Source organism: Xenopus laevis, chromosome 9_10S (genome assembly GCF_017654675.1).
Source record: "Xenopus laevis strain J_2021 chromosome 9_10S, Xenopus_laevis_v10.1, whole genome shotgun sequence".
NCBI lineage: Eukaryota > Metazoa > Chordata > Amphibia > Anura > Pipidae > Xenopus > Xenopus laevis.
This window is the reverse complement of record NC_054388.1, coordinates 39,831,494-39,859,259: the sequence shown is the minus strand read 5'-3', so window position 1 is coordinate 39,859,259 and position 27,766 is coordinate 39,831,494. Positions and strand designations below refer to the sequence as shown.

Sequence of the window (27,766 nt, the reverse complement as noted above, 5' to 3'; positions counted from 1 at the left end):
CTTGGCCCCTTTAATAAATAAGCCCTTTCTTCTCCATGTAAATAACCGAAGGATGTGTTCTAAGCATCATACTTGCAGAACCTCTTGCAAACATTCACATGCACACACATGAACAAAGACTTGTTTATAAGGAAAACAAGACATTTAAAACAGGTAAATGATGCAGAGAGCTCCCCCTTAAGTCAATAGAATATATACAATATAAAATGACCTAATGAAATAATGAAAAAAAATCTAACATTTTATCACATTTGCTTGAGACTCATAGTTACTCACGCAAGTAGACAAAACAATATGAAAGCCAAAAAAAGAATTACTAATGTTATTGGATGAGAAAGCAGTCTCTGTTGGAAGAGCTTCTTTTCACTGTATATTGCGCAAAATAAACTGTTGCTATCATGTACTTGTTGTTACTGAAGAATTCAGTTTAATACCACATCCACCATACAGGATTGGGCTAAACTCCAGACAATATCCAAAAACTGCGTCATCTTTTTCGTCTAAATCTGTCCAGTGCTTTAATATCGCATGATTTTAAAGGGACACTGATTTAAATTTGAACCCATTTCTAGATTTTAACATTGCCCCCCTTCCTCCTCATCAGAGGTCTGATTGGCGGATTGGATTGTGCCATAGTCCTACATAGCACTAGCAGTTTGGCTGCTGCTTGTTCTTCTCTGTGGGAGTGCACAGAAACCCTGCAGCCTGGCGGATAATCTGCTTTCTTTCAACCTGCTTTGGATCATCTGCCCACTGTACCCATAGCATTGGGTAACTGGCCTTGTATTTTTAGGCAGTTGTAGACCCAAAAAGATGTAGTGCTTTGAATACAGGATATCAGATTCTGGGGGACAGCACTCTTGAAATAATGAACTGAACTACACTTCATTTAAGTGTAAGCTTAAACCCAGGAGTATTAAGTTAGGAATGCACCAAATCCAAATTTTTTAAACATTTCAGACTGCATCCTTCTCATACGTTTCAGCTGAATACTTAACCAAATATAAACCATAATTTTCATATTCATATTGCAGCAACGCTGAACAAAATGGTATTCATCTGAAAAAAATCAGCTTCAGGACATTGAATAGTTGCATATTTTGAAGAATATAGCAGGGTAGCAGGTTAGTAATTAGAATCACTTTGGGGTTACTAACAAATGAGAGCCCCCCCCCATGTTTTTATCTTTAGTCCTCATTTAATTTCACCTGATACTAAGAATTTAGCCTAATCCAAATCCTGAAAAAAGTACTAAGGATTCAGCTTCAGCAAAATCTTAAACAAAATACTGCATTAGATGCATCCCTGTTTTAAGGGTTTGTGTCCAGCAAAGCATTAAGAATTTGGTGATTTACACGTATATATAACTTCTAATGCGTTTGTGGTAATATTTAGATATTCTGGAAATATGCACTGGTTCTGGTCCAAGAATGGTTATAGGAACAGGACTGGCACCTAAAATGAATTAAAAAAACAGAGAGAATACAGTATGTGTTTACAAAAGACGGTTCTTAATCTCCCCTTCTGCAGAGAATTAACTTTCAGACTGGTAACAGGTCATTCTACTAAGGATGGATTTCTAAACTGTTATTCCCTGGTAATTGTGTAAATGGCAAAATGACGGATTACACCAGGTGGGTAGCCACATAGATAGACAATTATGGACACTTGTCCTTTCATTGATAATGCAATGTTCCCTCTGCCTGCTGAAAATCTATAAATCTCATTAAAAGAAGCAGACATCCTGAATTAAACACTTCAGAGAAACAAAGTTTTGTACTGGTAACCACAAAACAGTTAACCAACCAGCGTACTGTGACTCGGTAGAAACTCCTCATGAAACTAGGTAAAGCTTAATCTGCTTTCTGCAAAATGGTGACACAAATGTGGTCCCGTTAACTGATATAATTGTAAAACACATCTGATTAATACCCCACACAGGACTAGATATGGTCATTTCACTTTTGTAAGAAGTTGCAGTCTCTCCCTCCACAGAAAAAAACCCAGAGGCTTAGGGGTACCTTCCATGGGAATGAAAAATTGTTCCTTTGTTTAAAAGTGCTTAGTTTCACTAGGATTTCATTGTATGAATATATATTTATAAAAGTGTATAAAAAAAATTAAGAGTTCGGAAGTGCCTGTGTAGCCAGGCAGCCAAGGGTCACGGCTGCAAGACTGGAGTGATATTTGCCTGGCAATCTCCTTCCTCACCCTTGCACATTTCACATAGCACCGAGCGTTGGCACTGAAGCATTGTCCTATTTTGGTCCTGACATTTAGGACATCTTGTTGATTTGAACTGATAAACTGCCTGCAAAAAAGAGAGCACAAGAATTTTTAAGGAATGGAAAAGTAGAGTGAGCAAACAAAAGTTAAAGAGAGAAGTAGAGATGTAAACAAATGCGGTTAATGAACCAGATATTGAAAACTGATAAAGGATCCCTTTGTAGGTATTGGAAAAATGTACTCAAACAGAGAACTAGTGCCTATTCAGCATTCCAGTTTACTTTTTAGGATGATTTCTGCTCATTATGTTATGAAATATTATTTCAAAAATAGTAAATCATTTATTGTATTTCATAGGGGTAGTTCTCCTTTGAATTAAGTTTTAGATCTAGTCAGCGATCTTCTAAAACTTTTTGCAAATGGTCTTTATTTTTTTATGGTTATTGAATTAAATACTCTTAGCAGCTCTCCAGTCTGGAATCCCAGTCTAATTTAACCAGTGTTGGAATGAGAGACTGGAATGTTGATTGGAGAGGGTCTGAATAGAAAGATGAGCAATACAAATTAACAATAACCATAAAATTGTAGCCTCTCAGAGAAATCCTTTTTTTTGGCTGCCAGGGTCAGCAACCCCCATTTTACAGCTGGGAATGGTTAACTGAAGACCAATTGAAAAGTTGGTTAGATTAGGATTTTCTGTAATGTAATTAATTGGCATAATGTCCATTAAAAACAGAAATGCTACAAGGCCGCATATTTCCCTCAGTGGAACGTTAGTATTTTGCATGGTAGGAAGGAAGGCAGCAAGAGACAAAACACATTCATAAATGACATATAAAACTGACACAGTGTTTTCCAAACTGAGATAAATTTTGCTGACAGCAGAAATTCAGAACAGGCCAAGTGCACAAAATAACTAATGAATTGTGTGGTCAAGATCCTACCCCTCTGCCTGACCTTGTCGACTCTTTCCAGATTGGTGTGTAGCTGCTTCTGAATTGAGTAGAGGGTTGCAAGGGGAAGACCCTCCAGCTCAGACATAGAGCCATACATCTTTGAGTCTTGCCCTACTGGAACCCTCTCCAGCTCTTCCTGAAGCTTCATTAGCTGCAGCTCCAGAGCATCCCTCTGCTCCCGGGCTAATTCACATTCTATACTTGCAGCAGTTGCTCGCTCATTGGCTTCTTCAGCTTCCTTCTTCCAGGCATCACAAGCCTGAGCAGGGGGAAAAGTCATTATGTAAATGTCAAAGAGATTGTTCCAACCCAAAAAGCACTCACACATCTTGCCTCTCCCTTCAAAAGCCTGGTGCTCGGTAATAGAGGAATCGGCCTCCTCACAACCAGAATTTAAAAAGATTTTACCGGCATACAGAGCAGTATAACCCATGTGTGTTTACTGTCAATTGCAACATTTCTGAGCCACGCCCCTTTGTCAAGAAATTGTCTCTCAATATCAAGGTTTAGATGAACTCTAAAGCTGGTCACACATACATAGAAACGCTTGCTTGGCAAGGTCGCAAAACAACAAATTTCTCACTGATATGGCAACATTGAAGTGGGTGATATAGGGTTGATACAATCATGAGCCCTAGGGCCCAAAAAAACAGGTAACAATGAGGAGAATACGGGTGGTTGGATCGAGGACTGCATCAACAAAACAACGCGGTCCTCGATCCAACAGGATTTTTAAACATGCCAACATATTGATTGGGGAAGCCCGTTCGAGGGCCCCATACACTGCCCAGTAAGCTGCAGACTGAATCTGTCGGCAGTTTATATCGACCTGTGTATGGGGACCTTATGGTGCATCTGTCTAGCCTTCTTTACTGAAATGATTGAGTTGATTATTGAGTTGTAATATTTTCTTTTATTTAAAGTACAACAGTATGCTCCTGTGTAATTAGGCATTATTCTCAAATGTACATGCCCAACTGGACATATTCTATAGTCCATAATACATTGTTATACACTATGCAACTCCCTGCCATTTTAAAAGTTATACAAACAGTGTACATTAGAATTTACAGTTATGATATTCCAGAACAGCAGCTGTAGGTGTATTTTCCTGCATATTGATATATGAACAGGTGCAGGGAGTTGCAACAGAATAAATGCAGCAGTTCTGGAACCATTTATGATCAGGTGCAGGCAGTTGCAAGGGCATACACCACAATACTGTGTAGAAAATGACTATGGTATTTACACTAAATGCTGATACACATTGCCCCCAGAAAAGAATAAAATACTTTTAGTAGCAGATTATGTTTTATTTATACAGCAGTTTACTTTTCTTTTTTTCCCATTCATAGCAGGGCAAGGGAGAGGAACAAGCAGTGAAGCGGGGGGGGAGGAGGATGGACAATGAATAGGGCAGAGCGGAATAAATGAACAGGGCAGAGAGGGAGAGAAACAAACAGTCCAGGAAGAGGGTAAAATGAACAGGGCAGAGAGGGAGAGAGACGAACACTACAGGTGGGGGGGGGGGAAGAAACAGGACAGAGAGGAACAGAACAGATCAGTTCAGGGAAAGGAAAGGGTGATCTGATGTCTGCAGAGAAAAACCGAGGTTTACATTGCAAACATGCCCACTCTTCCCTCATAGGAGGCTGCTGCTCTGTAACTTAGGCAGAAAGTAATACTGGAAACCTATGAACAGGAAGCTTGCAAAAGGGAGGGCTGAGCACAGTTTTCAAGCCAATACAGACATTTTTGACCCAAATGGTATTAAAATGAATTATTATTTCTATTTAACATTATTTTACATGGTTTGATGCATTGTAAAAATGCATCAAATGTATGCTATATGTCCCCTTTAGGCTTCATTGGTCCTTTTTTAGAGGATGGTGGGGTTTATTCATTATGGGGTTAAGCTCCCGTTAGTGAAAAAATTACTTTTTCACAGGTCAGGTTTTGTCTGAAGTCGCATCACCGGTTTCCAATCAACTCCCTTTTTATTTAAGTGTTTATAACGAAAAAAAAAGGGGACCAGGAAGGTACAAGATAAGTATTTTAGCTTCAAAAGGGGAAAAGCAACTTCAATGCTACGTCATACTAAAAATGACTATTGTCAATATACCCCAGATGACACCTGCTTTCTCAATACCTGCTTAGCTTGCTTCCACGAGTCTTCCCATTGTTTAATAGTGCTGCTGGCCTCCTCTAGCTCATGTTGCAACCTGATGAGCTCAGTTCCCCCTTGGCCCGACAGAAAACCTGGGGAAGTTCCTGGGGAGTAGCTCCCTGATACAAAGTGCTCCCAAATGCTGTTATTCATGCCATTCAGGCCTGCAAGGAAAATTGGAGAAGGAACCCATTGAGGCATATGTTTCATGATTAACTATTATTTGATAAGGGTAATTGTTTCAAATCACCTGCTCATTCTTTCATTTTGTTAAAAAAAAGAAGAATCACACCCATGAAGCCTTGTGAAATATCATGAAATAAAACCTATTTCTGCTTGTAAAAAAATGTCCATGTATCACTTGTTGACTGTTTTCTCACTTGTCATATTTACCTAAAAATTAAGAGACAATGCTGATTGCGCCTGTACTGATTTGTTTATGTACAAATCAATGAAAACAGCAGCACTCCGGTGTTATTTGAAGAAAGTGAAAAACTTTACTTAAGTGCCTACAGTTTTTGACTTCAAAACACCGGAGTGCTGCTGTGTTTATTGATCTATGCAATTTTGCCCTGGCAGAGGGTACAGCTTGCACCCGTGGCTGCAAAAGTGCCGTTTCCACTTTTGAAGCACGAACTGAATTGATTTGGTTATGTACATAACCAGCATAGGGAGCTCCTGTTCAACCATGGTGTGTTACAATGCTTACTATTCCTGAAATGTCCCAAAGAAATCAAGCAAGTGTGAAATCATAGTGAAACTTGGCCATCCCAAGCTTCACTTCGTGTCTCAATAAACAACAATGAAAGTCCTATATTTCATTATGTACTGGATGATGGATGATTGGGCTAATGCATATAACCAAAACATCTAGCAAAAGCGAATAAACCCTTTTACAGCAGCCTTATGTTTTGTGCCAAAAAACAGTGCAGGGCAGACCTTGGGTGCATCTAATCTCACCAATTACTTGTTCTCATAGCAAAACTAGTGATGTAGCCTGTTACAATTAAGGGAAACCTATACCCCCCCGAACAATGTAGGTCTCTATAAAAAGATATTGCATAAAACAGCTCATATGTAAAACCCTGCTTCGTGTAAATAAACCATTTTCATAATAATATACTTTTTAATAGTATGTTTTAATAGTATGTGTATATTTTAATAGTATGTGCCATTGGGTAATCTTAAATAGAAAATAGCCATTTTAAAAAATAAGGGCCGTCTCATGGGATCATAGGATTCACGGTGCACACAAACAAACCAAACATGTTAGGTCACATGAGCCAATTAACAGGCAGAGTTCTGTCTTTGCTTCCACACTTCTTCCTGTTACAGTTGTAGTATTTCTGGTCAGGCAGCGTCAGACTGGGACAGCCGGGGCCCACCAAAACCCCCTAGACCAGGGGCCCACCCAAAAACCTTTAGAACCCACTCTAGGCATTATTTTCTTCCTCTCCTCACCTAACCTCTATTCTCTTTTCTTTACATACTATAACCAATTATTCCATCTATTTAGCCTCTTTATTCTAGAAATATTATATAGAAATAGGAAATGGCCTTGAAATAAGCCTAATGTTTAGGAGCAGGAGGGCCCACTGACACCTGGGCCAACCAGAAGCTTTCATAGTATGCAGGTGGGCCAGTCCGACACTGTGGTCAGGTGATCTCTGAGGCAGCACACAGACCATCACGAAATGGTGGGTCAAGAGATATAAAAGGGCAATATTTACTTAAATATATAAACCAGTTTGATAAGATTCTTTAATATGTCACTTAATATGATATCAACTATCTGTTGCTAAAATATTCATTCAAAATAGTTTTCCTTTAAGAAAGAAATAAAAAATTAGGGAAGTTGATGCTATGTTGGCAGGAGATCCTTTAGGATGACACAGCTGACATTTCGTGTTTTGAAGCACTGTGAAACTGTAGGTCCCTGGCCTAAAATCTTTATTTTTAGCTGCTTTTTTTTTTTTTATAAAGAAGCATTTGGTCTCTGAAATGGTACAAATGCTGCTCCCTTGCACTGCCCTCCAAGCATTTCAATTTCTTACCTAGTGATCCATGAGAGGCTGATGTACTAAGGAAGGCATTGTCAGACTGGCTGTGTGGTCCCGTAGTCTGGTGCAGGAAATGAGACGAAAGGCTGACAGGCGGTGATGGCGAGGTGGAATGGAATGAAGCTGAACTTCCTAATGACCCAGGTATATTAACCGGTGCAGAGCTTTGCATCAAGCTTCCCCCTATAAAAACAGCAAAACATATACTAGAAGTATAAATATGTAGTTCGCAGGTACACAAACAAAACAGTAGGGTTAAATAAAATAAACACACTGAATTCTCTTAAGGGACACACATTTAGTGCTGAAAATGTCAACAGTTAATTAAAGTAATATTAATATTTTGCTAACTTTGAATTAATCTAAATATGTATGTGCTTCCAAAATTGCCTGCATTTCGTTCATTTTGCTGCCAAGTACTGTGTGGGTTTCAGCCCAGAAGTTGTAAGCATAGCACATTAACATATATTGATTGCAAAAGACTTTTAAAGGGATACTGTCATGGGAATATTTTTTTCCAAACGCATCAGCTAATTCTGCATTGAAATCCATTTCTCAAAAGAGCAAACAGATTTTTTTATATTTAATTTTGAAATCTGACATGGGGCTAGACATATTGTCAGTTTCCCAGCTGCCTCCACTCATGTAACTTGTGCTCTAATAAACTTCAGTCGCTCTTTACTGCAAGTTGGAGTGATATCACCCCTCCCCCCCCAGCAGCCTAACAACAGAACAATGGGAAGGTAACCAGATAACAGCTCCCTAACACAAGATAACAGCTGCCTGGTAGATCTAAGAATAGCACTCAATATTAAAATCCAGGTCCCACTGCAACACATTCAGTTACATTGAATATGAGAAACAACAGCCTGCTAGAAAGCAGTTCCATCCTAAAGTGCTGACTCTTTCTGAAAGCACATGACCAGGAAAAATAACCTGAGATGACTGCCTACACACCAACATTACAACTTAAAAAAAATACAATCGATGGTTCAGGAATTAAATTTTTTGCAGTGTAAACGGTGTAATTTCGAAATAAAAAATACATTATAAAATTCATGACAGAATCCCTTTAAGGTCCGGTGCCAGCCTAGGCACCTGACCTAAACAGCAGCCCAATAGAAATCACTATGAGGACAGACTGATTTGTTTGTGGAAATTTATAAACCTGTAAGTGTCTTTGCTTTTATAAGTGTGTACCTATCATGATGCCTCCTGTGGCAGGACCCGAGCTGCTGTCAAATGTTTTCTCTAGCGCTGCCACTCCAAACTCATTGAGATCCAAGTCATCTAGTGCAGATTCTATAAATATAAAATAAATATTACAATATTCCCAACCTGTGATTTAAAATAGACATTTCAAGTATACGAAGGCCCAAGAGCCCTGTACAGATTGAATAAACTGCACTGGCCTGCAGCAACTAATAGCATCCCTGGCATTTGCCAGAATACGAAGACTGCCAAACATGGCTTCAGTAACAATATAAAGCAGCCTTTACAACAACATAACTGAGATATAGTATATCAAATTCTTACAAATGGAGAAAACTCTTATCTACAGCCTGCAAAGAGTGATGTTGTTACAAGCATGTTTCCCTATAAAACATAAAACTCTCTGCACTTCTGGCAAGCATAAACATGTAAGCTACTATTTCTTTGTACTAACACAAAGAATACTAATCTGGACAGTGCTGCTGCATGTTATTGATTTTTTTAAAGGGACGCTGTCATGAGAAAACATGTTTTTTTTTTAAAAATATGCATCAGTTAATAGTGCTGATCCAGCAGACTTCTGCACTTAAATCAGTTTTTAAAAAGAGCAAACATGTTGTTTACTGTATATTTAATTTGATTTCTGACATGGTGCTAGACATATTGTCAGTTTCCCTGGTGCCCCTAGTCATGTGACTTTTCACCTGGCCAGTATTTTACCGGCCTGGCCGGTAAAAATGATGGTTGAGCCCAATGTTATTAATAGGGGAAAAAAGATAAATATATAGGAAGGCTGGTATTTTTTCCAGTAAAGGTGGCAACCCTACTTGTGCTCTGATAAACTTCAGTCACTCTTTACTGGTGCACTGCAAGTTGGAGAGATATCACCCCCTCCCTTTCCCCCCCAGCAGCCTAACATCAGAACAATGGGAAGGAACCAGATAACAGCTCCCTGGTAGATATAAGAACAACACTAAATAGTAAAAATCCAAGTCCCACTGAGACACCTTTAGTTACATTGAGTAGGAGAAACAATAGCCTTCCTTGAAGTTGTTCCCTCCTTAAGTGATTGCTCTTGAGATGGCTCCTACACAACAATATTACAACAACAAAAAATACACTTGTTGGGTTAGGAATGAAATTTTACATGGTAGAGTGAATTATTTGCAGTGTAAACCGTGTAATTTAGAAATGAAAACTACACCATTAAAATCATGACAGAATCCCTTTAAGTTTGTGTAACACTGGATATTCCTTTAAGTCCTTTGATGCTTTGATGCATAACATTAACAAATATACATGCCATGAATGACACTGTAGGAAAGATGTTCTGTATAAACATACCTATGACAGACTCCACTGTGTCACTGGTCGGATAAAAAGGAAGTGCATTGGCATTCATACCAGGGGTTCCGCTGATGGCAGCTGGACTGGGAGGAGTGGCAGCTAGACTGGATGTGATACTGGAGGAGATGCTGGAAGTAAGCGGGCTCCCCATGGGCAACATACCCAGTACTTCCTATATCAGTATGATAATAGTATAATACAGTGATTGTAATAATAACTATGAATATTTGCTGCTGCCACAGACTACAAAGCATTTCATATGACATCAAACTGACTATATGAAATATTCACAGAAAATTCATAAAATGCTCTTAAAACAAAAAAAAAAATCAATCAGTAATATGTCACTAAACATTTCCTAAAAATTAAATTTTTCTTAATTACAGATTAGGTACACCTACAATGTTATTTGTACACCAGAAAAAAATGCAAGAACACATTTATAAAGTACTTTCATTGAAAAATAATTTGTGTACAGAGAAGCTGATAAAGTTAAGTTGGCCATGCATGAAAATATCCGCTCATTTAAAAAAGTCATCATATGAATCGATCATGGGATGATTTGATCACCTAAGTTGCAGGATGTTCCAATGGTTTTTCCCTTGGTCAAGAGATTGGAATAAATCAAGAGCATGCAAGTACGGTATAAGGTTATTTATACATGAATGCATGAAATGTCAACTCAAAAATTATGTTTTTGCTTAATAAAAGAAAAGATAATTCTAAGCAATTTTGTAATATACATTCATTACAAATTTTCTATGGTGATCAAGTTATTTGTATATGTATTGCTACTGAAAGCAGTGCTTGTCCCTTTTCATTCTATGCCTTGTTGAAACAATGTAAGACAAGGCAGCTGATTAACAGATCTGTATTTGCTGGGGAACTAATACTTTTGCAACATTGTTTAAAAAGTAACAACCAGGAGTTGAGCAAATGCTGCTTTCAATAGCAATTGTTTTTACATATAACTTCAAAAGCACTGAAAATCTGTAATAAACTTATATTGGGAAGTTGCTCAGTATTATGTTTTCTTTAATTAGACAAATTTTTATTTTAGGGTTGACTTGCTCTTTAAAGGACAAGGCAAGCCTTTAGTAATATTTGTGTCCATCAGACACACATCCCTTTGGTGTAATTAATCGCTAAGTTAATGCTTTAAAAAAGTGCAGCCTTTATTTAAATTGGACTGAATAGTAAATGTCTATTCAAGACCTTTCCTTTGACGTCATCAAGATGGCAGATGCGTTGTGTGTATTGCTGTAGTGTCTGCGCTAGAGAAAACAAACAGATAGTTTGCAGACTTCACATGTTGAATTGGCTCATTGCCTTGGTCACCGAATGTGACCGAGGCGACCATTCCAGGAAATCACTTGTGACGTCTCCTCTGCAACTCAATTAGTTCTGCACATGTTCCACTTACCGATTAGACACAACTACGCAGAATCATGGTCTAGGTATATGTGTCTCAGACAACAGCTTCATGGGAGATTTAGAACAGAAAAGTCTGCGTTTTTTTCCTAAGTGTGACAGTACTGCATGAAAATGACTGTTGTTGGAGGGGATTACAGAGCACTGCTCAAAGTATTAGAGCGAGTCTTAACATTTAGGAAGACAAGTTTAAGGGGCTTTCCTTGTACTTTAAATTAACAGTTATAAAACAGAAATAAACAGATGTAGGCGTTTTGTGCAGAGACAACGCAATCTCTGCCCTAGTAGAATCAACAGACTATGAAACTTGTATGTCTGATTATTGTAGCTTATATAGAAGCTATATATACAAAATGGCATCCTCTCCCCCATGCTTACCTGCTTAGACTGAAGAAGAGGCTGCTCCTGGCATCTGTGTTCCAAAGAGTGTGGTTTTAACTTTGCCTGCATAATTAACAAACAATGAACTGTGAAAACCAGAGCACCGAAACATTCTACTGAAAACAGCTGAGCTCTGGAAAGAGCCAGGCAATATAAAAACAGCCCCAGAGCTTTTCCCAATCACCAATAGTTATACAATTGAGGAAATTATAAATTAACTCACTCGGCTTTTAAAGCTTTTGAGGTATTCTGCCCCTACAGAGTCTTCACGCTCACAACCTGGAGCTTTCTTGTAACTGGCAGGTAGATCTGTGTGAAAACCTAAATTATCAAAACTGTGGGGTTTTCCTAACGAGCCAGGTGGAGACCCACAGAGTTTCGTTGGGCTTCCTAGCCTGGCACAGAGCATCTGAAAAGAACAGAGAGTGTAAGTCAAGGAACTTTATTAAAGGAAATACATAGCTTTAGTGGATTGATTTAGATTAGAACATAACTACATGGATTGATTTAGAACAGTTTACATGGTTGGCAACCCCCCTTCCAGTGCTACTTTGGAAGTTGAAAATTACACTTTACATTTCAGTATTAGAAAAACACACATAGAAAATAGAAAGTAATTGGAAAAAGTCTCTTTACATGTGTTGGAACAACCCCTTTAAGATAGCTATTGCTAGAATTATATTTAAAAAAGCATGTGGAGGTTTAGCCTTAGGTTTTAGTAAATGCAGATCACATACACTGCTGAAGTCTGGTGCATGAGGGCTTGAGGGGCTGACAGGAACAGAGTCTCCTGCTGCAGATGGCATATACATAATAGGTGCCATCAGTGTAGGGCTGGACACAGCCGAGGGAGACTGCAGATCATCACATACCAGAGATTCTGTAAAACAATAAATTGACATTCTTTGACTGGATATGTTGTTGAATGCACATTTAGATGCTAACATTTAACTTAAGCTTTACAAGCAGTTGGAAGCATTTTTAGTACATGCTCCACACATAACAACATAGCATTTTTCTTCAACACTGTCACTAGATAATGTACTCACATTATAAATATACTAAACCTCAATGTATTCTTTCTGAATTATATTGTGCAATATAGGCAAAACAGCCTCAACTATTTAAGGTGAACTAAATGGAAGATAAACATCAATTAAAAACCAGCCACATAAGGGACTGTGAATACAAAGATGATGGCTCACACATCCCATTTTAAACCTTCAAAGGAAATATTTATTCTTTTTTTAAGGTATAACTGATAAGTACAACAGGTATATAACAAAAGGGACTCTATCCCATAAGATACAAGTAAGCAGCCTTTCCACCCTTCTCATTTAAAACATTGGCAAATGGGTGGCAAAGCTAGGTGAAGCCAAGTGGTTTCCCAGATCGAGTAACAATTACTGGTGGAACTACTAAAAGGAGAGGCAACAATCGCTGGGGGTGCTAAAAGTTGAATTCACTTACTTGATAACCTGGGTTGCTCCTATCAGCAAAAAACTGCCAGTGAGCACCACAGAACAAACCTCTTCCTGCTTCTTCTTGCACGGTGCACATGAACAGTACAGTGAAATGTCGGTCTTTAATAACAAAGGTGGCTTTTTAATTCTACTGCACATGCAGCTCCCCAGGATTTTGAATAAAGAAAAACGGAAGAAGAGGATTGCTCCATGGTACTTCCCGAGAAGAACCCTGAGCCAGGCAGTTTTCTGCTAGCAGTGGCACCAGCCTGGGTATCAGGTATGTGATTTCAGTCACTTGGGGATGCCTAACTTTTTTCTCAGACTGGCAGGGTACTATAATACATGGTAACATACGTTCAACATGAGCAAAGGCACAGAAAGGGCCACGTGGGCAGCTCCCAGACTGCTGCATGTCGTTGCATTTGGTTGACTTGTAGATCTAAAAAAATAGAGAAATGTCAAACGTTTTCCCCCCACCTCTAATGTCATAAACAAAAAGTGGTTGCTAAAAATAGTAGGGATGCACCGAATCCACTATTTTGGATTCGGCCGAACCCCCGAATCCTTCGTGAAAGATTCAGCTGAATACCGAACCGAATCCGAAATCCTAATTTGCATATGCAAATTAGGGATGGGAAGGGAAAATCATTTTTTACTTCCTTGTTTGTGACAAAAAGTCACGTGATTTCCCTCCCTGCCCCTAATTTCCATATGCAAATTGGGATTTGGATTTGGTCGGCCGGGCAGAAGGATTTGGCCGAATCCGAATCCTGCTGAAAAAGGCCAAATCCCAAACGGAATCCTGGATTCGGTACATCCCTAAAAAATAGATTTACCTCAGGGTGAAACTGTTGTTCTGTTCGTGTGTGACAATACTGGCACGAATCTCCACTCTCACACTTGCTGGGATCCCCCCACTCATCGCCGTGTTTCACATTAGGGCACGGGGAAGACCTAACATTCAATGATAGATTTGACTGTCAAAATAAAGCCTTACAAGCCTTGTGTAAAATGTCACTCTCATAACTATACAAATAATTGTATTTCACCCAAATAAACACATTTGGAAGGGTTTATAGAATATTCCTCTGTACACCCAGATTGTACTTTGTATATCTTATATTTATTTCTGTCCGAATTGTGAATATTGTATTGCACAGGCTGTACACATAATTTCTATTGACACCAAATATGCATGGACTGATAGTGGCAACTGAGATGCCTACAGCATCTTGTATATTGTAACTTTGGGACTCAGTTTACTGTATAGGATAGCTTTCTTTTCCTTAAACCCTATGTGATATAGTGGCCAGATGTTAATTCTACAGTGGGAAACTTACATAAAAATAAAAAAAGTCTGACTTCCAAGAGCAGATATATTTTAAAGTTGGTAATACCTGTATTTGTTTTGGCGCGGGCTTCTTCTCCGGTCTTTGCTGTTGTGATAGTAAGGGCAGGCATACCCTTGACGGCACAGTCGAGGAGGCTTCTTGCACTGTTCAGTCTTGTAGTGTCCAAGAACATATGTGTTATCTGTAGAAAATTGTAAAATTCTGGTGTTCAATGCAGTGATACTTCTACAGCAATTAGACATCAGACATTTCATTTGCTGCTTATCGTTCACCAACTTGATACATTTCATCTTCTCACCAGGTAAACATCTGGCAAAATTGATGGTAGTCTAAATAAAAGGTTCTTACCCTGCCAGCGTGGTTCCTCTCCTAAAATCTTCTCTATCATGGCATGGCTAGCTGCCATGGCTGTCTGCCCTTCCATAACCCCATCAGGAGTTGGCTGTCCATTTTGCAAAGCTTCCATCGCTTGCAGTTCTCTGTGTGGGAAAAGAGGGCACAGGCAATAATAATAAAAAAAAGGAGATTTTGTGTACTCACCGTTAAATCTCGTTCTCTACAGTCACTTGGGGGACACAGGAACAATGGGTATAGCTCGCACCACTAGGAGGCAGGACACAATAAAATACAAACAAACTAGTCCCTCCTCCTCCTGCTATACCCCAGCTCCCAGGCGGAGCCAGACCAGTTCGTACCAAAGCACGGAACAGGAGGTTACAAATAAACGTGAAGCCTAATGTAAATATATACAAGGAAAAATTTTGGCTCCATTTTGCGACCATATGAATTAGTACAAGAGAAGGCCTCAACCAGGGAGGGAAGTCCTGTGTCCCCCAAGTGACAGGAGAGAAAGAGATTTAACGGTGAGTACACAAAATCTCCTTTTCTCCTTATTCTGCTTTGGGGACACAGGAACAATAGGGACATACCAAAGCTGTCCCAAGATACATGGGCGGGAGGTAGAGGCCTATGTGGAACTAACCACTGCGGCTTGGAGTACCTTCCTGCTATAGCGGGTGACAGATGCCGCAAAGTATCAAAATGGTAGAATTTCCCAAGGTATGGATAGAGGTCCATGTGGCAGCCTTAATCTCAATAATTTCTCCAAAACATGCTATTCAATAAAAAAATATATTTTATTCACATCAGTAGTTAAAAAACATGTATAGTAATCCCTCTAACGCCTATACCATGTGGCAGCCTTGCCCAACTGTTCAGCTGAGGCCTGATTCCGAAAGGCCCAGGACGTACTCATTCCTCTGGTGGAATGAGCCTTGAGACTAGATGGGGGACTTAGTCCCTGAGCTATGTAAGCCCTTTGAATTGGCAGCTTAATCAAATGGGAGATAGTTGCCTTGGTGGCAGACGAGCCCTGGCGGGGCCCAGAGGATGAGATGAACAGAGAGTCCAATTTGCAGATGTCTTATACTCGGTGCAGGTAGTACTTGAGAGCCCGCACGGGATCCAGTGAATGAAGAGTTGGAAGGAGAAGGACAGAAGGTTGGAAGGTAGTCTCTTGGTTCAATGGGAAAGAGGAAACCACCTTAGGGAGAGGAAGGAAGGTGTGGAGAATGACCCTAGGATATCTACAGGATAGAGCAGACGTCTCCGATACCCTGCGAGTTGATGCAATGGGCAGCAGAAGGACCGTCTTCTTGGAGAGCCATAGAAGAGAGATAGAGGAACAAGAGCTCAAAGATCGTAGTACGAGAGAGAGATCCCAAGTCGGTGCTGGGGACCGGACAGGAGGCTTAACATGGGCCACCCCCTGTAGGAAGGTCCAGATATCGGAATGTAAGGCTAAGCGCTTCTGGGACAAGATTGGCAGAACCGAGAGCTGGGATTGTAGGGATATCAAGGATAGTCCAGTGGATAGCCCCTCTTGAAGGAAGGTCAAGGTAGGCGATGGGATAAACGGATAATTCCACTCCGTGGCTCTGACACCACTGATGAAAGTTAGACCATACTCTGTGGTAGGGTTTTGCGGGTCTTACGAGCTGCCCTTGTGGTGAAGATCGCGGCATTCGAGAAACCCTTCTTACGGACCGCGGTCTCAATATCCGCGGTGTCAATATGAGGTTGACTGGACATGGGTGCCAATCTGGACCTAGAGAAGAAGATCAGGAATGTCCGGTATAGTCCATGGTTCGTCTAAGGATAGACTTACCAGATCCGAGAACCACATGCGACGGCCATCTGGGTGCAATGAGAATGAAAATGGTGTGCTCCCTCTGCAAACTCTTGATCGTTCTGTGAAGAAGGGGCAGAGGAGGGCAAGCGTAGTCGAGCCGGAATCCCCAGGAAAAAGGTCAAGGCATCCACTGCTAGAGCCAGAGGGTCACTGTAGTGAGCGAAGAAGAGTGGCACCCTTTGATTGTGACGGGTTGGCACGAGGTCGACCTCTGGAGTTCCCCATCTTAGAGTGAGTTGTGAAAAATGTCGTCCTTTAGAGACCACTTGCTTGGGTCTAGGGATTGTCTGCAGAGAAAATCCGCCTCCCAATTGAGAAGTCCTGGGATGTAGGTCACTGAGAGATGTGATTGGTAAGTCTCTGCCCAGCGAAAAATGAGTCAGACTTCGTTAAGTGCACCCTTTGGGTATACTTCAGGACTACTCCCCAGCCAGATAGGCTTGCGTCCGTAGTGAGGAGGCGCCACTGAGGGTCCCCGAGGGATGTGCCCTTGGTCAGGTGACTAAATTGAGACCACCAGTGAAGGGCCGCCTTGGTCCTGTGAGACAGGCGAAACTCCTGACGTAGTGATCTGCGTTTCCAGGCTGAGAGAATTTTCCATTGTAGCTCCCTGAGGTGAGCAAAGGAAAACTGCTTCTATGGTTAACACCCTGACTCCCAGGACTTTTGTGCAGAATTTGGCAGAGTGCTTCGGTTTCAAGAGCAGAGACCGCACCAGGGACCGTAGAAGATGGCCCTTGGCCGTGGGGAGAGACACTGTTTGTGTCTGTGTATCAGAGGGCATTCTCAATAACGCCATTTATTGACTAGTCGTGGATTGATGTACCAGCCCTACTCCTGCAACCTGTCCATGGTCAGCTGGAGTGCATGTTGTGCAGCTGGAAAGGTCTGAGCCTTGATCAGAAGATCGACGAGGTAAGGAGTAATGGAAACCCCCGTGGTACGGATTAGTGCAGTGGCTACTGACATGATCCTTGTGAACACTCGAGGAGACGAGGTGAGGCCGAAAAGAAGGTCCGTAAGTTGGAAATGCTGATTTCGGACAGCAAATCGTAAAGCATTTTGATAGGGACCGAAAATGGGTACATGAAGTTATGCATCCTTGATGTCCAGGGAGACGAGAATTGGCCTGGAGACATTGCCGCTATGACGGATCTGAGAGACTCCATCTTGAATTTTCTCGGCAGAAGAAAATGTTGATTTGCTGAGATCCACAATTGGGAGGGCTGACCTGTCATCCCTGGGCACTACAAATAGGTTGGAATAGTAGCCCTTGAATCTCTCTCCGGGTGGAACAGGTATGATGACGTCTGACCTAGGATACATGCCGCTGCCTCCCCCCACAGTTGCTTCGCTGACAAGACAACCGTCATGCCAATGCGGGCTTGCCGGCCGTCTTGGATGAGGGTTTGCGGGTTTGCCTGGGCTTACCTCCAGGCGTCCTCTGCCCACAGATGCATGTCGGGGAGGAGATGACCTTGAGGTCTTGCTCTGGGAGCCCCTTGGGCTTGGGTAAAAGCATGCTTTTGCCCCGTGTGGCTTGACTTATAATTTATCCAGATCGGGTCCAAGGAGGAGCTTTCCCTTGAACAGAGTGAAAATGAGGGACTTCTTAGAAGAAGATCCGCTGTCCGTAGACTAACCAAGAGAGCGGCGGATGGCCACCGCTAGTGCGGAAGATCGTCCTATCACCTGGGCAGCATCGATCGATGCCTTCCATAAATAGTCGTTGGCCTCCTTGGTCTGTGATGCCAGTTCAGAAAGGTCCTGACGTGGAAGGCCGCTGCAACTCCTAAACTTCCCACTCCTGCAGAGCAGGACAAGTGTCAAGTGGCGCCAATTTTTAAAATGGCGCAAAAACGCTCTTAACACCGATTCCCTTCGCAGTTAAGTGCATCCCGGGGCCTATCTGATGTAGGGACTCCGGCAGGGAGAGTGGCGCTCGTGTTTGTAATAGTGATGCAATTCCTTAAAAGTGCTGTAGAGCCTCAGACTCGAGACATTCTGTGGCTAAGTTAACTTCCCCCTTGGTTAAGGCTGCTACCTTGTCTCCCATGCTGCTCGCGATGGTGAGGGGGACAAACATTCTCCTGCAGAAAGTGTAATGCAGCGTTGGTGGGTGGAAGTTTAGAGAGAGAGGGCCCCCTCAGAAAAAACAACTTACCTGCAGGGTTAAGCCGTCCTCTTGTCTACCGGCCAGCCTGTCCTCCTCCTGTGAAGGGAATCGAGATAAATTTGTGGCTGGATGGTCAGTGCATAGCACAATAATGACCCCGGAGACAGTTTCCCACGATGGAAGGTGCCAATAAGGATACTTTACGCAGTGTAAAGGTCCAGAACATCCCCATGGTGTCAGATAAACTGACAAAAAGAAAACCGAAGTCCTAACCTCCTGAGGACACAACTAAAACTGGTCTGGCTCTGCCTGGGAGCAGGAGGAGGAGGAACTAATTTGTTTGTATTTTATTGTGTCCTGCCTCCTAGTGGTGCGAGCTTTACCCATTGTTCCTGTGTCCCCCAAGAAGTCTAAGGAGAAAATGGCAATACAGGTGTAGGGAGTCTACACTGCAAGTTACAAGGTCACAGATTTCCCTAAAATACACCTATTTAGTATCAATGCCCCCTGCCATGTGAAGATGCTGGTTTCCCCCAGATATGAAAAATACTAACAGCTTTCATACCTGATGTCATACACAGGCGAGCGCAGGTCGTGTGGGCCATGCGCAAAGGCACAATGCTGACCGTTCTTGGTGCAGTGACCCTTAGAATCTGTTTCATGGATACAGATGCCAGTTTTGTAGTAGCGTAGGTGGTACCGTCTTTCTGTATCCCCTGTTGTCCTATGTAGAAAGGGGCATCTGTGCAGAAAGGAAAGGTGACAGGTTAATTTTGTTTTAGAACCTTTCGCCTTAAGTATTCTGCTCCAGAGGTCTTTAGGAAAAGCCAAACTAATTCTTTAAGCTTCATCTGAAGAATCACTTCCCCTAAAGAATCACAACCCAGGTAACTCCACCTGAAGTAACACCACCCCAGTAAATTTCAAATCAGTGCCCCAGGTAACTAAGTCTGAAGCATTTCTCTTTGACAGGCAACTCTGTTCAAAGAATCCCAGCTCAAATAATTTCTTCCTTGTGAAATTCATTTCAAGAATCTTTAACTCAAATATCTCTAGCCTAGGCAACTCCACCAATAAAAGAGTACTTCGCTTGAAGAATCTCCATTATTGTCATAGCCAATGGAGAGGTTGGTTGACAATTTTTCAAGTTATTCATAATTTATTTAAAGGGGACCTGTCACCCCAAAAGAAATTCAAAATCCTATTTTATAACACTAGTCAAGCAAAATGAACTTTAATTACACAATATAAATGATTTGAATCTTATTTGCTTCAGTCTGGGAATTCATAATTATAGCAAGCAGGCAGGAGCCATGTTGTGGACACTGTTATTAAGGCAAGCCTTGCATCATCTAAAAATCTTGTTTGTGCACCAGATTGGGGGACCCGATGTCGATCCACATGCCCTGGCTACATAATTAAACGGTGAAGAGAACAGGGGAATGTGTGGAGAGCAGTGACATCTAGGAAGTGCTGAATTTAAAGTGAAAGTAATTGTCTGCCCTGCCTCTAAGGCATAGAGGAGGGGCAGATAATATTTGATTGACAGCTGATATTTTTAAATGAGCTTACAACAGTTATGAATGCTTTAATAAAGAATTTAAATTGGATTTCATGTTTAATTTGAAAAGGACTTTTATTGTACAGAATTTTGTGCCTGGGTGACAGGTCCACTTTAGTGTGTGGTGCTTAAGAAAAACAATAAGCAAAAATATATGGACAACTAATCATAAGTCTAAAAAATGTATTTCACTTATGATTCTCTTACTCATACTCGATTTATGGTAGGTTGATACAGCCATATAAGCACTTCAAGGCTTAAATCTTAACAAATTAAACATGACTGCTGCTTTTATAGTATTGTTGTGCAGGCAAGACACTCACTCATCACCATCTGGACATATTCCCGTAGTCTCATCGTACTTGGTACAATAGATATCTGGACTGTAGTTAAAGGTTCCATCACGCCTCCTCACTGATCTCCGCCGGCGCTGGTTGACAAAATGCCAGTGGAAACAGGTGTACGGCCGGTGCTGAGTGCACTTATGCTGCACAAACAGGGGACACTGTTCGGTGCGAAACTCTTTTAGGTACCTGTGTTACAAAAGGGCACACTAGGAAAAAATTATCTACATCAACAGACATTTTTCAAAGGAATCACTCTGTAATGCTGCTAGTACCATTGGGTTGCCCTGCCTGGATGATTCTCATCTGAAATTGAGTTCACTCTTGTATTTATATAATTTCCCTTTTGTGGGAGAAAAATGGAGGTAACTGAGGCCTAACTGCTGTACATACAAATGAAAAGGGAAGAATTCCCATACCTGGTATATGTTGATATGAGTCTACAAGGATGTTTGTGAATCTGAGTGTATGGATATCTACGAGAGAGTAAGCAGACAAGTTCGAATTGTAGAGTTTATAAGGGAACTATAGCTCTGAACATATCACATAAACCAGTCAATAACACTGTTCATTGTAATTAAAGTCTTTTCATTAAAAATATATATTTTTCTAATTGTTTAGTCCATTGCTTAACCCCATAATGACAGACTACCATTTTACGTACTAAAGTCTGTCTTGTCTCTTTTTTTGGTCATTGGACATAGCAAGTAATTTAATCTTACACTACTCCTAGTTACATTTAGAACTTTAAGACATTGCTTTCTCATACCTATCCAACTGTCCCTTTTTCAGAGGGACAGTCCCTCTTTTGACAGCTCAACCCGCAGTCCCTCATTTGTACTGGAAAGTCCCTCTTTTCTCTGCACTGAACAGCCAGAAAAAGAAACAAAGTTTCTCACTTAATTGGCTTTTAGCAGAGAGCCCAGAACAGCTAACAGGTGCAAATAAGATACTTTGTAACAATTTTGAGACACAAAAACACAGTTTAGATAAGGAGAACTATTTTCAAACTTTCATAACCTGCCAAATTTTGTAAAACAAACATGGTAATTAGGGGGTGTGGCCACATAAAGGGGTGTGGTCAAAAAACTGCTGCGCTAAGTGCGGAAAAATTTTTTTAGTCCCTCTTTTTACTTCCAAAATGTTGGGAGGTATGCTTTCTTGTCAGATGTTCAGTTAGGCAGCAGCACATTACAAAATGGTAGCTCAAGGTAAACAATGTAATAAGAAATATATATTGATATGTATATTACAATTTTATAGGATACTGGCCCTAATATATTTTTTATCTTAGGGTTACCAGAGTCAGGAACACATCTAGAAAATCCACCCGGAAGAGCTGCCTGATTGCAATTTAATTTTAATGAAATCAGTGTAGTCCTGCAACATGCATTTATTAGAGATGTCCCTGAACTATAAAGTGATCTAGTAACCTTATTTTAATTATCTTTCCTATTAATTAATAAATTATTATTTATATGTGCCATCAGTGGGCGTGGCCATGGCATAGATGGGAGGGGCTGTGCCTTCAGGGGGTTGGGCTATGACACAGCGATCTGCAATCAATGGAATCCTGCCCGGTTTTCCTTATTTGGAAAACCGGGCAGGAAGTTTTGACCCGGGCAGCCCTTCAAAATACTGGGCTGTCCGGGTCAAAACTGGACAGGTGGCAACCCTAAGTATTATAGTTATTTTCTTTTGACTCATTGAAGCTTTTGAATGGGCGTCGCTGACCCCTTCTAAAAAGCCAATGCTCTGTAAGGCAACAAATGTATTGTTATTGCAATTTTTATTACTCATCTTTCTATTCAGGCCCACTCCTATTCATATTCCAGTCTCTTATTCAAATCAATGCATGGTTGCTAGGGTAATTTGGACCCTAGTTACCAGATTGCTTAAAATGCAAATTGAAGAGCTGCTGAATAAAAAGCTAAATAACTCAAAAACCTTAAATAATCAAAAATGAAAACCAATTGCAAATTATCTCAGAATATCATTCCCTACATCATACTAAAAATTATCTCAAAGGTGCACAACCCCATTTAAGTAGAAGTTACTGGGACTCTCAGCTAAATCATTTCCAGTTTGTAAATAACACATTTCACATAAAACTGTGTAGCCAGTCAGTGCACTACTGGCCTCCCTATGCCTCCTTGGCTTTATCTATAGCTATTTAGCTGGAGGCCAGTAATCCTTTTCCCTGAAATGTTGGCAAGTGGCAACTGTAATTATAAGAGGGGCTTCAGGACAATCAAAACAACCCCAGCGAGTTGGCATTTTACCAGTCTGTAGGGTTGCCACCTGGTCGGTATTTTACTGGCCTGGCTGGTGAAAATGATGCTAATTTTATTCATAGGAAAAAATATCAAGAATATAGGAAGGCTGGTATTTTCTTTTTTTTCCAGGAAAGGTGGCAACCCTGCCAGTCGGGGCAGACCCTGTGATGGCTGCAGAGTGTAGAAGGTGCTATGGGCCAAGTGAGGCACTCAGCAACATATGAACTATGTCTTATTCCAATTCTTTACAGAGGGCCCCAAAAATATTCCATTAATTTCTAGCTGACACTACCCTGCAATTGTATTCTGCATAGGGTTGCCATCTTTTCTGGAAATAAATACCGGCCATCCTATATTTTTATGGTTTTTCCCTATAAATAACATTGACGTTAAGCAACATTTTTTACTGGCCAGACTGGTAAAACACCGGCCAGATGGCAAACCTAATTCCGCAAAAACATGGAAACCTACTGGGTCACACAAAATATTTAAAGGGGCTCAGGCATTTGGCGTGACCCTCGTTAACAAATGTATATGGAAAGCGTTGTCCCTGTATGGCTTTGACATTATACCTAACAGGACTACCATCAGATACTATTAGCTGCTACTTGACCAGCAGTGGAATTAACTTATAACACAATTTGATTTGGACAATAAGAATCAATCCCCTTTTAATTCACAGCTGCCAACATGTACAGAATCCTCTAACTGCTGATGAGCAGTAAGAGAAGGCCTCGCACCTTGCTGCTCCTAACCCCGCCCCTAATATTTCCCGCCCTTTTCCAGTTCTGGACGGTTCCCGCAGGAACAGCCGCGGGATTCTGCACGTCATTCACGCTGCCCGCTGACGTCAGTCGTCTTGCGGTGCATTTGTTCCCTTACGTACGTGTAGTGCTGAGGCTTTTCTGGTTGGGCCTGTAAACCTCCAGCGGCGCTAAGACCCGGAGAAGTGGAGGACGCGGACGGGGAACTAGGGATTGGGCCCTTAGACATTTTTCGGGCCTTCCGCCTCCCTCCCGTATATCACTTGCTGAACGGACCGCGGCTGTAGTAGTGACGATAGAATGCGCCTGCGCGTCCGCCATGAACCGAAGACTTAGTGAAAGCGCTTCCCGGAGAAACGAGGCATTCTGGGAGCTGTAGTCCCATTGCAAAGTGTAGCGTACCGGAGCAGGCGGGGCTTTGCAGGTGAAAAGACTACAAAGCCCATAGGGTTGTGGGGTTGGCGACCCGGATAGTGATAGTGACTAGACGTGTAAATGTAGTTATAGGCTATGAAAAGACGTGTGTTGCGTGAGGCGTCAGTGTTAGCTTCGTTATTATGGCAAAGGGGATTTCCACCTTTTCCCCCAATTTTTAACCCTAAAAGATTTTTGATTAATTTTACAGTGTACAGCAATAAAGAAAATAAGTAAAATTGTATTTGTAAATGTAATTATTATTTAAAGTAGCATTTGTTTTAGGGATGCAACGAATTCGGGATTCAGCCAGGATTCTGCTTTTTTTTAGCAGGATTTGGGCGAATCCTTCTACCGAATATTCAGAATCCTAATTTGCATATGCAAATTAGGGGCAGGGAGGGAAATCACGTGACTTTTTGTCACAAAACAAAGTAAAAAATGTTTTGCTGTCCCACCCCAAATTTGCATATGCAAATTCAGTTCAGTAGGGTTCGGCCGAATCCTTATCCTTTTTTGTTCTCTGATTTTGATTCTAAAGTCCGTTCTCCTTCCTGCCTGTAAATCAACTGGCTGCTGGTACACTGCTTTGGGAGTCAGACATACAGATAAACTGCCAGATACCTCCCAAGTTTGAGAAATGGAAATAGGGAGGCATGTTTTGAACATGCCCATTTTATGTCCACCCCCATAATCATCATGTCTGTTTTACAAAATTCAGAGTTTGAACACATTTCTGGGGGTTTTAGGGTCATTTTTATGTGTTATAGAAGTTTTGCCAGTGAAGCTGAATTTGCCCTTTAAAGGATAAGCAAACCTTAAAAATAAGTGAATGTCAAATTGATGAGCGTGTTATTCTAAGCTCTTTTGAAATGTACATTCATTTTTTTTTTTTTTTTAATTCCATGTACTGTTAACATCAATGAATTTTGTTACAACAGCGCCACCTGCTGGTCATTTTCCGACCAGTTTGACCACCAAGTAGTCAAGGAAGTTGTCAGGAGAAAGAGGCTGCACTGATGTTCTTCTGCTCCGTGCCCCTGCTCCATTGATTTCAATCCGATCAACCTGTGTGTGGTCACACACAGTGGAGCTGAAGCTGAGTTCAGTATTTGGGCTTATCTCAGCCTGTGTGTAACCGCACACAGGTTGATCGGATTTAAATCAGCGGAGCAGGGGCACTGCAATACGCTCCCTGGGTACTCAAGAAAGGGAGGCCTTCCCGATGGATGGCTTGCCAATGCCAGTGACCGACCTAAGGGCAGATAGCTTGTCCCTGCTTTCATCACAGGCAGGCTACGTTCACCCCCACCTTGCGAGGTCATGGATGCTATGTTCTTCATGCTGCATTGAAGAGCAATCCTCTACTTTCCAAAATCGTTCCTTCCCATGCCCCAAGATGACCTGTCGCATGTGGCAAATCACCTGTTTTCTGCCCCTAGTTCCAGGCCTGTTTGGTACCTGTCTGTGTCTGTTGCACACAAAGGCATCGGTTGCGTTTTCCTCAGGCTACATTAATGAGTAACCGATACTTAGGGATCGGTAAAGCGGCAAAGCTGCATTTTGATCAATGAGCTTTTCGGCGCTGGCAGGCAATGCGATATGTCCTCACCTTTTGACAAGCAGCTTGCCCTTCCATATCTCTCTACAGTGTTTTTCATTGGCCCATCCAATATTCTTGAAGCACAACCAATCTGAGCTGCTTTGGGGCCGAGTTTTCAGCGCTGGCGGGAATCTAACTCACTCATTGTTTCTCCTGTGGGACAATGGTCTATATATGATGGGCCTCTCCCAAGGCAGTTTACTTTTGGATAAGAATCTATGATTTAATAATCCCTATTCTGCTCATTAACTTAAGACAGGACCCTTACGTGGCTCTCTGCCGTGGATGGAGTATGAAATAAACAACAATGAATGATTAATAGCCTATTTTTAGCAGCACAAGATTGCTAAGTCTTGGAAATCACCTTTCAGCTGGTAAAAGTTAAAATGGATTGGATCTTTTGTAATGACAAGTTGTCTTTAGATAAACCGCAATCATTTTGTCAACTATGGTGACTGTATATCAAATATACTGTAAATTTCAAGGTACCCTTTTTAGCCATTTGCTTTGTCTATTATGTAGTATTGAGATAATATCAGGCATGATACAATGATATATTTGAGATTATTGAAAATTTATAGCAGTTACACTGTATTCTAGCGAGGTAACTGTATACTTTGGCCTCCCCCTTTTTTCTTTTGTTTTCTTGTGTTTATGTAAATGTCACTTTTGGTTGTCCAAAATTACTATTAAGACTTTGTACATATTATTTGAGTGCACACTTGAAATGTTGGCATGTAAGTCTACCTGTGAAAATTTAATAATTCATTCAAAAAAAATCAGCTGAGCTAATTAAAGGTAAGTGAGAAAGTAAAATACATTTCCTTTACTACTTTATGCTTGTTCAGTTGGAACAAGCATTCACATGACTGCTTATTGCACATTTATAGACAAATAAAATAAAGCTGGGCAGTAGCATATTCAGGTCTGGTGCTGGACCTGTGAGCACCCCTCTGTGTGACATCATGAAGCAACAGGCATATGCATGTTGTCACTCCCCACATGTGCTGCTAGAGGAACCCCTGGACCACCCATCTCTGCGGCCAGATTTGATAGGAAAGCACCCAGCAGTAGGGGTTTAGGCAGCCCCCTTAATGGTGCCACCATAGGCACGGGCCCTTGAGTTTCTATATGGTAAATATGCCCCTGTTGCTGAGGTAGACTGTAGCACTCCTTTGCTGTTGAGAATATATATAGTATAAGGAAATTATGTCTTATTTTAATGCTCACTAAACCACTATTCCCACCCCTTCAAGGACTGCCCAATTGCCCAGCATTTAAGAGGGCTAAGACGCAGATGTGGATACATAGCTTGTACATCAGTCTAGCACTGATGTAAGGGGCACTGCCTGGACAAGGCGATTAGGCTTATGCATGTTTGTACAAGCAATGACTAAGTGTGCCTTGTTTTCAGTGTAATGCAAGTATTTCCCCCCGTGCCTGTAGAGTTAGTAACTTGATTTATTTTCTCAAAATAAAATTTGGGCCCTAGCAACCAGATTGCTGAAATTGCAGACTGGAGAGCTGCTGAATAAAAAGCTAAATAACGCAAAACCCACAAATACTAAAAAACAAAAACTAACTGTGAAACCAATTATCTAGCAATATCTTCACAACATACTAAAAGTTAAATCAGAGGTGAACAACCCCTTTTTAATGTATACGATCCATTATTCTGAAATCTGTTATCCAAAAACGCCAAATGATGGTATGGCCATCTCTTACGCACTCAATTTTAACCAAATAATGAATTTATTTATATATTATATTACTCTATTGTTGCGATAGATTGCACAACTCCTTTGCATTACAGTAAAGCTGGCCATAGACGCAACGATCTGATCGTACAAATGGTGGATTTGTACTATTTTCAGACCGTGTGTGGAGAGTCCCGACATT

The 27,766-nt window shown here is 41.1% G+C and overlaps 2 protein-coding genes across 5 annotated transcripts in view; one reads left to right on the top strand and one right to left on the bottom strand.

Moving 5' to 3' along the window:
- Positions 1-109: 109 nt before the first annotated feature.
- On the bottom strand, positions 110-24,106 carry unk.S (unkempt family zinc finger S homeolog). 4 transcript variants are annotated; one of them, XM_018238529.2, is made up of 17 exons: positions 23,973-24,106; positions 21,230-21,286; positions 20,790-20,999; positions 19,471-19,647; positions 14,947-15,077; positions 14,644-14,779; positions 14,083-14,200; positions 13,601-13,685; positions 12,518-12,660; positions 12,004-12,189; positions 11,778-11,843; positions 9,966-10,140; positions 8,610-8,711; positions 7,404-7,592; positions 5,332-5,513; positions 3,171-3,441; positions 110-2,311 (listed from the first exon to the last, which is right to left on the bottom strand). In XM_018238529.2, exons 1-17 carry the CDS (start codon positions 24,077-24,079, stop codon positions 2,277-2,279), a joined length of 2,370 nt encoding a protein of 789 aa, XP_018094018.1. In that variant the 5' UTR covers positions 24,080-24,106; the 3' UTR covers positions 110-2,276. The 4 variants fall into 4 exon arrangements, with proteins under 4 accessions (XP_018094018.1, XP_018094016.1, XP_041434841.1 ...); XM_018238527.2 differs by having other exon boundaries at positions 3,184-3,441; XM_041578907.1 differs by lacking the exon at positions 8,610-8,711 and having other exon boundaries at positions 3,184-3,441.
- A 32-nt stretch (positions 24,107-24,138) lies between these two features.
- The window catches only part of h3-3b.S (H3.3 histone B S homeolog), a 13,163-nt gene continuing 9,535 nt past the window's right edge, over positions 24,139-27,766 (top strand). Inside the window, exon 1 of the mRNA XM_041578909.1 lies at positions 24,139-24,274. The gene's annotated coding sequence lies outside the window, so the exon portion shown is untranslated. The remainder of the gene's footprint in view (positions 24,275-27,766) is intronic.

Coding starts and splice junctions, on each gene's coding strand:
- unk.S (XM_018238527.2), bottom strand. CDS start 24,079: ATGTCTAAGGGCCCAATCCCTAGTTCCCCGTCCGCGTCCTCCACTTCT. Junction 5,514..7,403: donor AGCCTCTCATGGATCACTAG/GTAAGAAATTGA, acceptor TTTTCCTTGCAG/GCCTGAATGGCATGAATAAC. Junction 3,442..5,331: donor CGTGGAAGCAAGCTAAGCAG/GTATTGAGAAAG, acceptor CCCCCTGCTCAG/GCTTGTGATGCCTGGAAGAA.